The 12,673-nt window shown below is 35.0% G+C and overlaps 2 protein-coding genes across 3 annotated transcripts; both read left to right on the forward strand.

Moving 5' to 3' along the window:
- The first annotated feature begins 624 nt into the window (after positions 1-624).
- On the forward strand, positions 625-2,729 carry LOC117634985 (probable lysophospholipase BODYGUARD 4). Its single transcript, XM_034369297.1, has 4 exons — positions 625-1,062; positions 1,258-1,610; positions 1,718-1,911; positions 2,036-2,729. The coding sequence occupies exons 1-4, from the start codon at positions 651-653 to the stop codon at positions 2,355-2,357; spliced, it is 1,281 nt and encodes a 426-aa protein (XP_034225188.1). The 5' UTR covers positions 625-650; the 3' UTR covers positions 2,358-2,729.
- Positions 2,730-4,246: 1,517 nt separating this feature from the next.
- LOC117635580 (NADH--cytochrome b5 reductase 1) lies at positions 4,247-8,878 on the forward strand. 2 transcript variants are annotated; one of them, XM_034369884.1, is made up of 9 exons: positions 4,247-4,637; positions 6,095-6,236; positions 6,444-6,534; positions 6,652-6,729; positions 7,476-7,556; positions 7,647-7,736; positions 8,056-8,121; positions 8,286-8,372; positions 8,517-8,878. In XM_034369884.1, exons 1-9 carry the CDS (start codon positions 4,532-4,534, stop codon positions 8,607-8,609), a joined length of 834 nt encoding a protein of 277 aa, XP_034225775.1. In that variant the 5' UTR covers positions 4,247-4,531; the 3' UTR covers positions 8,610-8,878. The 2 variants fall into 2 exon arrangements, with proteins under 2 accessions (XP_034225775.1, XP_034225776.1); XM_034369885.1 differs by lacking the exon at positions 8,056-8,121 and having other exon boundaries at positions 4,263-4,637.
- The last annotated feature ends 3,795 nt before the right edge of the window (positions 8,879-12,673 follow it).

Consider the following 12,673-nt stretch of genomic DNA (forward strand, 5'->3'; position numbering starts at 1 on the left):
CATTAGTTTGCAGCAATAAAATAAACCACCTCGTTAAAAAAATAAAAAATCTATGGATAGAAGAGAGGAAGGAGAGGGATTGAACAGAGACAGGAACGATTTTGAACAAATGGAAGGTTTTTGCATAAGAGACGCAAGAGGAATGGCAAAAAAAAGAAAAAAATGTAAAACATTAACTGAGTGTGGGAAAGAAAAAAAAAATTAATTGGTTAGTAAAATTAATTGTAGAGATGGTATGATAGAGAAATTTTACGTTTTGGTTGCTTTTATTGATTAAAATATATTATTAAAAGTTTTTAAAAAAGATTGGCATGTGGCAGTATCCTACTGGCTTGGGATAATGGGGTGAAAAACTGACCTGGCATCCCCGTGCCAGGAAAGTTTTTCTCCAATTTTAGAGGCTTTAAAAAACAGGTCATTTGAATGTTTAGTCAAGGTGGGGCCAAAAGCCGCCTATTTCCCAAAAAGTAAAAGTCTCATTAAGCCGAAGTTGGTCGACATTTACCAAATTGCGAGCATTAACAATTTATGGTCCTTTCGAGAACATCCGATAAAATTGGAACAAGTATTTTAACAACAGCCATGTCTTTTTCATATCCCCAATTGCTGTGCACTGGTTTTTTCTCCAACTGTCCTCCTGATTTCTTCACATGTCTCCTCAAATTTTCTCGGAAAATTGGAGAAAGCCGACAACAATTCTCATCTCTGCCTTGAGTTTCGTTGTCTTCCTCATCCTTGACTTTCTTGACAGCCTTCTCTGCATCCTGTATAGATATATTGATGAGCTCTTTGAAGGGCAGGCATCCTCTTGTTACTGTGCAAGCAAGGAAGAGCAGGTGAGGAATGTGGGTGGTCATGGAGAAGGTGAGCTTTCAGAGACTCTATATCAGAGGAAAAATGCTTTCAAGGAAATGGGTTTTCTTGGATTTGCCAAAAAATCCAGGAAAATTGGTGGTGGAGCAGTTGTCAATAGGTGGTCTGATTGTGGATGTGAGTCTTGTCTTTCATGGATGAATGATTGTGATCAGAAGCTTCACTTTGTTGTTAGGGAGCCCTCGCAAGGTATTTTGAAAATGCATCCCATTTACATTCTAATTGTAGATTTGGGTGGTTTTAGACTTTCATTTAGTTGCTGAGAGAGTATGGAGGACAAGAAATATTGACTTTGTGTTTTCATTTGTCTGATTTAGATTGTTTGTTGCTATCTAATGTGGCATAAGATAATCACTGATATTGTTGCCATTTCATATTTGACAGCCATCACTGATCAGGATTGCAGAGGAAAGCCAGTCGAGAATGTGATATTCTTGCATGGGTTTCTTTCTTCTTCCTCATTTTGGACAGAAACAGTGTTTCCAAATCTTTCTGAACATGTGAACCGTAATTATAGATTGTTTGCTATCGACCTCTTGGGATTTGGAAGCAGCCCAAAGCCAAGGGACTGTATGTATACTTTGAAGGATCATTTGGAAATGATTGAGAAGTCTGTGATCTGTCCATTTCAGTTGGATTCTTTCCACTTGGTTGCACACTCCATGGGTTGTTTAATAGCAATTGCATTAGCTGCTAAGCACTCAAAATTAATAAAATCAATCACTCTTGTAGCACCTGTAAGTTCATGAGCTTATATATTTGCTGAATCTTCAGACATCTATACATTTCCTCTGTTGTCTTTGTTCCATGTTCTGAATATGTGGTTTTATTTTATCATTTGTAGCCTTACATCCCTTCTAAAGATGGAGATAGCATAAGAGTACTTGAAAAACTTGCCGGAAGGAAACTATGGCCACCGTTCCTGTTTGGAACATCATTTATGTCGTGGTACGAACACCTAGGTCGATGTGTCTGCTTTCTTGTATGCCGGAATCACAGGATGTGGGAGAGGATTGTGAAGCTACTCACTCGGAGAAGGTAACTAACTATTTATATCATGATTTACTAGAAAGAAGAAGATGTTGCAAAACAAACAAATTGTTTAGTTCCTTCCATTTCAAACGGCATTTCATGATAAGCCTGTCTTATGTTTCTTTCATAGGGATCTTCATTTTATGATTATGGACTTGACTAGACACACCCATCACTCAGCTTGGCACACCATGCACAATGTGATATGTGGAGGAGCAAAGTTAATGGATGGTTACTTGCAAGTTTTGAGCAAAGCTGGGGTTAAAGTTGTTGTGATCCATGGTGATAAAGACAATGTTGTCCCTCTGGAGTGCAGCAACAACATTCAGATGGTAGTTCCTAATGCAGAGGTTACCATCATTAAAAATGCAGATCACAGTTCTGTGCTGCTTGGTAGAGAGAGAGATTTTACTCGGCGTCTAGAGCGTATTTGGGAATCGATCGCTTGCTGATACAGCTAGAATGGAACAGATGTTGTTTCTACAATAACACAATGTGTAGATTTTCTTTGCCAGAACATTCTTTTTGTTGAGCCAAAAATGATAAGTAGGGAACATGAATTAGAATTGGGTTCCTCTGAATTGACAAAAAAATAAAAATAAAACTAGCCTACACCATCCACCAGTCACTGCCAGACCCAAGGCTCAACCCAAGGGAGGCAAGACTTTTGGAATAAGTTGAATTTGTTCCCCAATGTCCTTTTTATGTATTGCACTTGGTAGGTTGTATTGCTGGTAGCTTTGGAGTCCATGGAGGTTGTGGGCCAAAGGTGTTGGCGGTTCAGTTGTATCTACAAAATTAGACCACATCAATTAGCAGCTAAAGTGGCTCAGTTACATCAATTAAAACTATATGTATTTTTATTCCTTTTATTATTTATTAATTAGAAAAACAAAAACAAAAACAATACAAAAAAGCGGTATGGGAATTTGTGGTATAAGAAAATGTGATAAAATTTGTGGGAATTATTGAATTTTTATTGAAAATTGATGGCTGTATTTTCTTCCCTTTGAGTACTTTTTTTTGGGTCTGATCCTTTTGATTTGAGTACTTATGAATAAGAAAAATAATTACAAAAACATTATCATCACATCATCATCATTATTATTAATAAGAAATGGGGGCGTAGTCATTAGATCCAATTATATCTATTATCCTATTTGAAAGATTGACATGTCTCAGTCTGATTTATCCAATAGTTGAAATCTTGTTTAAATACGTGATACACAACTTTTATTTTTTTTTGAGTCAAAAATAGAAAAGGAGAGGAGAATTTACTTGCACACCTGCTTGGCGGTTTTAAACCTAAGACCTTAATCTTAGACTAAACATACTTTTCTATTATTGTATAACCTACTAATACAACCCATTTAAACATGGTTCATTCAAGTTTCGTAATATATTCATGTTATTTCATTTGTTGTTTCTCATTATTTTATTTCCATGATGCGATCGAGTTGTGCTTGATACTTTCTCGTAGGCACAACCATAATATGTACATGATTATATTGTAGTAGACATGTTTTAAGCATGTGTTCTCTCATGACAAGAGAAATCATGTTTTACTCGTGTCATATCAATCTTTCTTTGTTATGGATAACATGTTTTTGTATTTGTCACCACACCCATATTGTAGTAGACATGATTTAAGCATGTTTTCTCTCCACAAAAATAAAGCATGTTTATTTGTGGTTTTTTTATTATAAAAAATATTATTTTTTAAGCTAGCAAGTCATTGTTTTTAAAATTTTTGTAAACCCATAAATTGAAAACAAAATGACAGGAAAGCAAGGGGCGAGGTCCATGTTCGATTTTCCCGTCCTCAATATCGTTTGTATTTTAAAAAAAAACATAACACGATAAAAAAGGCTTTTATTTTTTAAATAAAAACCTAATATGTATGTGTCTCCCTCCAATGAATACTCTCTCTTTTCTTAAATCAGGTTTTTATTTTTTTGATGAGGATGAATTCTTTGTATCTATATATATAAAGCAAAAGGCAGAGAATGGTGAAACATTTAAAATACCAGAAAATGCCTTTGGTTAATTCAAAAATTAAAAATTAAAAATATTAATTAAATGAGGATAATATGGTAAATTCACATTTCTTATATTAAAAAATTAAAATTAAAAACAAAATCAGATAATAGGTCATACTTTTATGGAACATAACTTCCTATGTTATCTTTTTTTAATTTTAAAAATAAAATATAAAATAAAACCAAAGACATATTTACGTATCAATAATTGGGAAAGTGAGGAATTCGACACATGTGCCAAGGGTTAGTATAGTGTTATGTTTATACAACTCCAAAATTAGGAGTCACAACCTGAATTAAGAGTTTTTATTGTATCTTCATTATTTTCTGTGGGCGTCGTCTGGCATTCAGTCAGCATTGGTTGGTATACCAGATCCACTCTTTGGTCATCAGCCCATCGATTTCACCTACCACCTCTCCAGACTCTTTACTGTTGAGTTGAGTGTACCAGACCAACTAACCAGACCCATTTCCAAATCCTACTATATAAACAAGATAACCAAGCACACTCCTAGTTTTGTTCTCCTCCTACCCTATCCCATTTTTTGTTTTTCAGTAAATAGCTTTTGATTAAAACAAGAACATCCATGGATTTCATTGAATCACTAGATCCCCAGATCCTTCTGGGTGCAACTGTAGCTATTGTTGTCATTGTGGCTGCTGCTTATCTCTTCACCTCCAAGAAGGCCAAAGGTTTGACCTCTCAGTTGCTTTTTTTTTTTTTTTTTTTTTTTTTGGTTGTGATTAGTTGGTTTTCAATCTGTAATGGTTTTATACAACTTCTGTAACAATTATGGTTGTTCACTGAAGTGTTTGATGTTGGGGTATGAACATCTTTGCTGTTTCTGTTTCTTCAGTGTTTTTTGTCTGGAGGAGTAGAAAACTTTGGAGTATTTTGTGATGTGCTTTTTCTTTGTGATAAATGATCAATGGGTAATAACATTCCTATTGCAATATTAAGTTGATGATTGGTTTTATGTGGATCAATTTGAAGTGGATGATTGGTTTCTATTGCAATATTCAGTTTCTTCTTTTTCCTTTCTTCATCCTTTTCTTCATATATGGGTCAAACATCGAATAACTGTACACTTTTAATATGTTTAAAGCGTTTTAAAATGGTAATCCTCAATTCTATTTTATTTTCTTTAAAAAGATCCTAGCTTTGGGCTACTTTTATTCTGTAATCTTTTTAATTTCTTTTCTAATTATATGTTGGGTATATCCTTCCTATTGAAATTTTAATTTCATGTGTATGATTGAGTTTTTAGATTATCTGGTAGCTTAATTTTTTGGTCCAGTAATATTCCAATGGTTTATTGCTGTATTACTCTTGCACATCTTGAAAGTTGGTCATTTGAATCCTACTGTGATCTCTATACGTATTTGTATATGTACACTCAATAATCATTAATAATTTTTAGTTTTTTCCCATTATTTTTGTTCCACTTTCCATTATGGTGTTTTTTCTTTCCATCATCATTATGGTGATTTTGTCATGAAAAAGAGTACAAACACAGTTCTGAGATGAAATTATCTAATGAGATATGTTGCAATTGCTTAATTGTTTGCAGAGGCAATGTGATTGAGCCAGATGTAATTATTGAATTAGAGGAATAGATCCAGATGTCCATAGATTTTGTTGAACCATGCAAGATGCCTATAGATTTTGTGAAAGCTTGAGGTCAGGCCAAATTTGGACCCATGCTAAATCCACAAAGCTTGTCTCTGGCTTCTTTGCCCTTTTACCTGTTCTGGATTTTTCAGAAAATATCGTATTGTTATACTGCTGACCTGTTCTTCTTGTTTAACCCGTTCTTCATGGCCTAGAAACTAAGTATTGAGAGATTTCTATCCTTTAAACTCTTCTGTACAAGTTGAAGATTTAACCATGAAGTAGTATATGCAATCTGTGAAAAATCCATATTCATGTAAATATTAATAACCATTTCACTTTCATTTCTTCTTTTCTTCTTGTTTCTGCTATTTTCACTTTTTAGTAGTCAAATTGCAGTTTTTATGGAAGTTTCATTTCTGTACTTTGTATCAATTAACATGTAAGGTGTGCAAATTGGGTGGAATTGTGTTGTGCTTTTTATGTCAAAAATTGCCCAATTGTGCAAACTGGCTCATGTCATGGTGTATGCTTATAGGCTCTTTAGATGCTGAGAATTTCAAGGACTTCAAACTTGTCAAGCGTACACAGCTGAGCCACAATGTGGCGAAGTTCAGATTTGAACTTCCAACACCTACTTCAGTTTTAGGTCTTCCAATTGGACAACACATAAGTTGCAGGTACAGTTGATTTTATTTTTTTTTATTTATTTACTATTTATCATATGGTCATCCTTTTTTGAGCCTTTTGGCTGTTGATAATTTGATAAATGATGGTTGACTAACCAAATGGCTGCCAGAAATTCTGATTCATTAAGGGGAAGTTTGCATTAGTTTTATCATCCCTTTATCATTGTAGTTTTTTACGTGAGCTTCTTTGTCGCATAGGGGGAAGGATAGCCAAGGCGAAGATGTTATCAAACCATATACCCCAACTACATTGGATTCTGATGTTGGATATTTTGAACTGGTTATAAAGGTATTCATCTGTAACAAATTGTGTTATAGAATCCACATAGCACCTTGACTTTATTGCAGCACAAAAACAGACTTTATTTTAAAAAGGTATCGTGTGGTTGATCTTACTTTGCATTAGATGTATCCTCAAGGAAGAATGTCGCATCATTTCCGAGAGATGCGTGTTGGAGATTATCTTGCTGTCAGGGGACCAAAGGTATGCGCTTTCTTTTCCCAGAAATTTAGAATCTCCTTATAACCGGAAAAAAAGAAGGAATCTCTCCCACTCTCTCTCTTTCTCTCATTATTGAAATATGTTACTCTGATCCTTTCAAGTGCTTCTGATTCTGTAAAATTTGTCCTTGAATTGAAGAAGATATGTTCCTTACCACATTATATTATCTGATGTTATTAGATGGAAAGAAAAAGTTGGCAGTTAGCGTTGTTCTTGTAGGATGGAGTGCTTCCAAATCTAGGGATTTAGATAACATTATAATGCATGTTTTCTAGTCAGGAAGGAAATGAAGAAAACAAATGGATTTCAAATGATTCCTTGCATGAAGTCATTTCAAATTTACTACATCTAGTAATATCAAATACATCCAATCTAATGTTTTCTAGTTTTTATATCAAATTTATCCTTATTGTCAAATCCAAATCCTTCCTTCAAATTCCTCCATCCAAATGGAGCCTTAGATTAATAAACATATTGGATATGCATATGATTTTGTCAAAATATAGTTTAGTACATCATTTAAGATTTGAAGAAATAAAATGCAGCCTATCCAAGTGATACTTTTTGCTACAATATACATAATTAATTTGATACTGCTCTTTACACAATACTCATGAATTGATCTTGTATATTTTCAAATGCCTTTGGGAAACATAATTCATATAATTCTCTATATATACTAGTATTTCTTTTCACCAAGTTGATCTCTGAAATTTTGCTGTTACCAGGGTCGTTTCAAGTATCAACCTGGCCAAGTTAGAGCATTTGGGATGCTTGCTGGAGGCTCTGGAATCACTCCAATGTTCCAGGTATGTATTTGTGGCTATGAACAGTTACACTAAGTTATTAGGTTGCTCTAGTGTTGTAGAATATTTACACTCGTTCTGCATCCACTTTAGGTTGCCAGGGCAATATTAGAAAATCCGAAAGACAAAACAAAGGTGCACTTGATCTATGCCAATGTGTCATATGAGGACATTCTTTTAAAGGTATTGTGCTCTCCTCTTTGTATCATTATCAACTTATCTTTATATCGTCTACTTATCATATTTATATGTTAATTTATACCTTTGATAGTTGACTAGTTTTGGCCATGATTCCATTGAGGAAACAACATTCTGGTTCTGTATATTTCTGCTTTTGGAGTAGCATTCTGGATCTACTTTTGTGGTCTTCAGAACATATGTAGAAAGATGCTCCTTGTTTCTGACTGGATTACACTGTACTGGGTAGTAGGAGATTGCAATATTTAAGCCTATAAATTTGCAGTCGATGCATTTGGATCAAATCCCCTCTGTTTATTTGCAGGAAGAATTGGATGGCCTTACTAGTAACTACCCTGACCGCTTCAAAATTTACTATGTCTTGAATCAGGTTAATTGACTTCTCTGCTTTATATTTCCAAATTATTTGTCTTTCCCTTCCTTTCTTATGGTGTTTTTGTTAACTTCGTAAGTTTGAAGAATTATGTCTCATGACTGATGACCATTATCTCTTTTCCTCCTAATGAACTACCTCTGCAAAATGTTACTTCTCAGCCTCCTGAAGTATGGGATGGTGGTGTTGGCTTTGTCTCAAAGGAAATGATTCAAGCGCAGTTGCCTGCCCCGGCGCATGATATTCAGGTAAGTGACTAATTATTTATTTTTGTGACATGGCCTCCAAACCCTTGCAGACATGTTTTCTCTTGATCTTGCCGCTTAGATATGAATAGTAGACTTGCATTTTCTTCGATAAGCAAGCACTGACTTTGCTCCTGGAATCTCCAGATTCTGAGATGTGGTCCACCACCCATGAACAAGGCCATGGCTGCTCATCTTGAAGCACTTGGATATGCTCCTGAGATGCAGTTCCAGTTCTGATCCTTTCATATGGTCTTTTTATCATCATTACAATCAGATGTCATTTTGGATCGTTGAGAAAATGACTTCCTTCCCTTCCCTTCCCTACATTGGAGCAAGTGTGCTTGTTTATTAGATAGCAATGCAATAACTACTTCGAAGGTTCTTTAAATGTTAAGTGGTTATGTGATGCGGTCTTTGGTTCAAGGTCTTGTTTCTTATGGGGTGGGATTGGAACAAAACCCTTTTTTTTGTGGTAGTGGATAATAAAATATACAGCCATTCATTTACACTACCAAAAAAAAAAACTGGGACATAAACTAGAATGGGTATATGGGGGCAGGAAATGCTCTTGCGTACCACACCCTCTGCTTACCTTCCCAAATACCTAAACTCATGGAAGAATTTTAAACGTTGTCCCCTATGAAGTTTGCGTAGAGGTTGTATAATGAGTGTTGTTAATAGCCATTAGATTAATTAGAGAGCTGTGATTGGACGTTCGGATTGAATCTTTCAACATAGCCCCCCCAATTTGAAGGGTACTACGAGTATCTCTTTCCTTCTATATGAGAATACTGGTAGATTTATTGCATTTCATGACAGTCAACCCTAGGCTAAACGCATCTCTAGTGAACGTTTTAAATGACCTCTTTAAATTAAGATTCAAGCATGATATGTGTAAGCCTCTCCAATAATAGTAGTAAATTAAACTCTTCAAATTAAAGTTTGTTGACCTATGTGGCAATTTGAAAAGGTTTATTTGCTACTCGAATAAGTTTTGCTCAAATAGACTTTTCAATTCAATTAATGCAATATCATGGAAAAGAATGAAAAATATGAAAACATGTGAAAAATGTCTAATGTATTTATTATTTGAAAAGAAAAAAATGCATGTTTTTAACATTTTCAAGGTAGGTTTTATTTTTTTTCAAAGTGAAATTAAATGTTTTGAAGACCCAAGGTCAACTTACTAGTCCTGAAGAGAGAAAAAAGTTGCAACTTTTATGACTGACTTTGACAAGGTTGTTGGAGAGACTTTATGATGTGGCTTACCTATTTGAGCATCCCAAAGTTGTTAAAGATGCTACTGGAGATGCTCTAAGGGGCTTGTAGCTTTAGGTGGTTAAGAGCATCTCTAAGGAAACAGGCAAATAAAATAGGCAAAATTGTACTAGAACCTATGTGGCATGTTGCCTGCCCATTTGCCTCATAAAAAAAGTTGGCCACTCTAAGGGATTAGGTAATGAAAGTCAACAAACTATTATTATATTGTTTATTTTTATCTTTTACATTTACTATTATATTTTATAGAAAGTAAGTGAGAGAGTTGAGATATTATTTTATTATAAAAAGCAAGTGGGGCCCAATATACCTCTTCATTTTGAAGTAGGCAATATTATCTTATTGAGGAGAGTAGGTATATTTTGCCTGAATAATGCTACTCTTACCACATTTGTATACCACATTCTCATCTCACCTTATGTGGCAGATGACGTGGACAATCACATCAATTAAATTAATTTAACATTTTCTTTTGTTTTATGATTTATTGACATTTTTTCATTGATGTGGTTGTCCACTTCATCTGCCACATAAGGTAATATGAGAATGTAGTATACAAATCTGGTAAGAGTAGCATTACTCATTTTGCCTACCCATTTGCCTCTTCACTTGGAGCATGAAAATGCTGACGTGGCAAGGCAAATAAGATTTGCCTACTCTTTTATCTCTTCCCTTGGAGATACTCTAAAACCAATTACATCTACACCTGAGGTCCTAAGTTTGATTCTCCCCTCCCCCAATATCGTTTGAATTAAATTAAAGGACAAACTACAGTAAACCTCCCCAACCTATAGGGTCATTTATAAGTTCATACCTGATTTTGGGGACATTTACCAACACATACTCAACGTCGCGGAAAACCTACAATTTGCCCCATCTGTTAGCGAGATCGTTAGAAAATTCGTTATCGGTCTATGTGGCATTTGTGAGACCCATTTTTAATTGACATGGAGTTCCACGTGGACAAAAAATAATAAAAAATTCATTTTAATAAATTAAACATATTAAAATTTAATTTTAATTTTAAAAAATAAAAAATAAAAAATAAACCCTACCCAGATTCTCTCTCTCTCTCTCTCTCCCGATCTCTTCTCCTCCTAGCCCCCAGCCACCCAAGCTTACTTAGGCCACCTATCCCAGCCTTAAAATCTCTCTTGTTCCAGCCCAACCCATCACCTCCCCCATGCCACAGATCTGATTGTTTTCCCCAAAACGATGATCATTTTCCCCAAACCACAAATCCCACAGATCTGATCGTTCTCCCTCGCATCCACTATCTTCCCCACAGAAAGAAGCTTGGCATCGGTTTGTAGTGAAGTTTAAGTTCTTTTTGAAAATTCTCTATCTCTCAGGTTTGGTAATATTTGGATCATTCATTTTTCTTGTTGAAATTTAAGAAGGAAATGTGCCATTCTTTTATGAAGTCTGAAAATAAAGATTCCCTTAAAGTGGAACAACATAAGATGATGCTCATGTTATATAAAGGAATTACACTAACAGTTTTAATATGGGCAAGATGATCTCTGGGTAGGGAAGGAGGTTAAGAATGGCATTAAATGGGCAAGATGATCTCTGACGTAGCGAACTCAAACCCCACAACGTCATCCTGCACCGGTGGAGTCTTCGTCGCTCCCCAGCAACTTAGGCTGGTTGCATAAGTGGGTTGCGATGGCTCGGAGGGTGTGGGGAGGGTGGGCTGGAAAGGAGGGGATGGAATAGGGCTGTTTGTGTCTTTTTACATTTTTCTATTTTTTTTATTTGCTTTTAAAAAAAAAATTTTGATTTTTTATTTATTTTAAAGATAATTTATTATTATTTATTTGTCCACCTGTAAGTCCACCTCATTAAAAAATGGAACTCATATTCGTCACGTCAGCGTTTAACAGATTCACTAACGGTTTGACTAACGAAGGGAACAAATTATAGGTTTTCCGCGACATTGAGTATGTACTGGTAAATGTCTCCAAAATCGGGTATGAACTCGTAAATAACCCTATAGGTTGGGGAGTTTACTATAGTTTGTCTTAAATTAAAAAAAAGATTTAGGTTGAATATTATAAAAATTCAACTTCATTATGCTTCTAAAATAAGAAAATATCTAGGAAAGCCTGAATGTGATGAGAGATGAAATGATTCTAAACCCTTGAAATTTTCATAAGAAATTCAAATACTTCCTGAAAAAGCACTTGAAATGCTTCATGAAGAAGTACATATGACAGGACCCGACCCAATTTCCACTTTGAAATTCGAGCCAAGTCCTGTGCGTGTCCGACACCTGGCGAATGTCGGGCACAATTGACCTTTTTGCCCTCTTACTTCAATTTCTCTTTAATATTCCCTTAGACTTCTGCCGAAAATTCGGCAGAGTTTCCCCTGTATTTTGACCAGTCCCAAAATTTTTACCTGTAAACGATCTCAAAAATTTCCACCCAACTGCCAGAATAGAATAAACCAAAATTTGCCAGATTCAAATTTTCCCAAAAACTCGATATCAGAGCCATTTTCTAAAGTTCACGGGTTTTCAGGAAAAATTTCTACAACTTTACCTGACTTTGAAGCGTGGAGGTTAAGAGTGGCCCGTTGGTGGATCCTATGCACTTCTACAACCTGGGGGCGAAAAACAAGTTTTAAACTGTGAGTGGACAAAAAGTGAGATTCTTAAAATCTAGCTAGAATATAATACCCCCATTTGAAATAACTAGGGATATTTATATATCAAAAATTTAACTATATCACCAGATAAAAGATTCTACCAGCATGAATTAGTATACTAATGAAGAAACTTACATAATCGATCTGATAAAAAGATATTACTGCCTGGAAGAATCAAAGAACTGGTATACTGAATAAAAATACCAAAAATACACCTGTGCAATCACCGAGAAACCAATATAAAATGCCTGAAAATCATCCTTGAATAAAAGAAAGCTCAAAATCCTTTAAAACTTCGCTCGAATGAATTTACTAATAAAAATGAGTAAACAATATCTGCTGTAAAAGCTTTAAAATCCTTTAAAACTGCC

The sequence above is a fragment of the Prunus dulcis genome, chromosome 7 (genome assembly GCF_902201215.1).
Source record: "Prunus dulcis chromosome 7, ALMONDv2, whole genome shotgun sequence".
NCBI lineage: Eukaryota > Viridiplantae > Streptophyta > Magnoliopsida > Rosales > Rosaceae > Prunus > Prunus dulcis.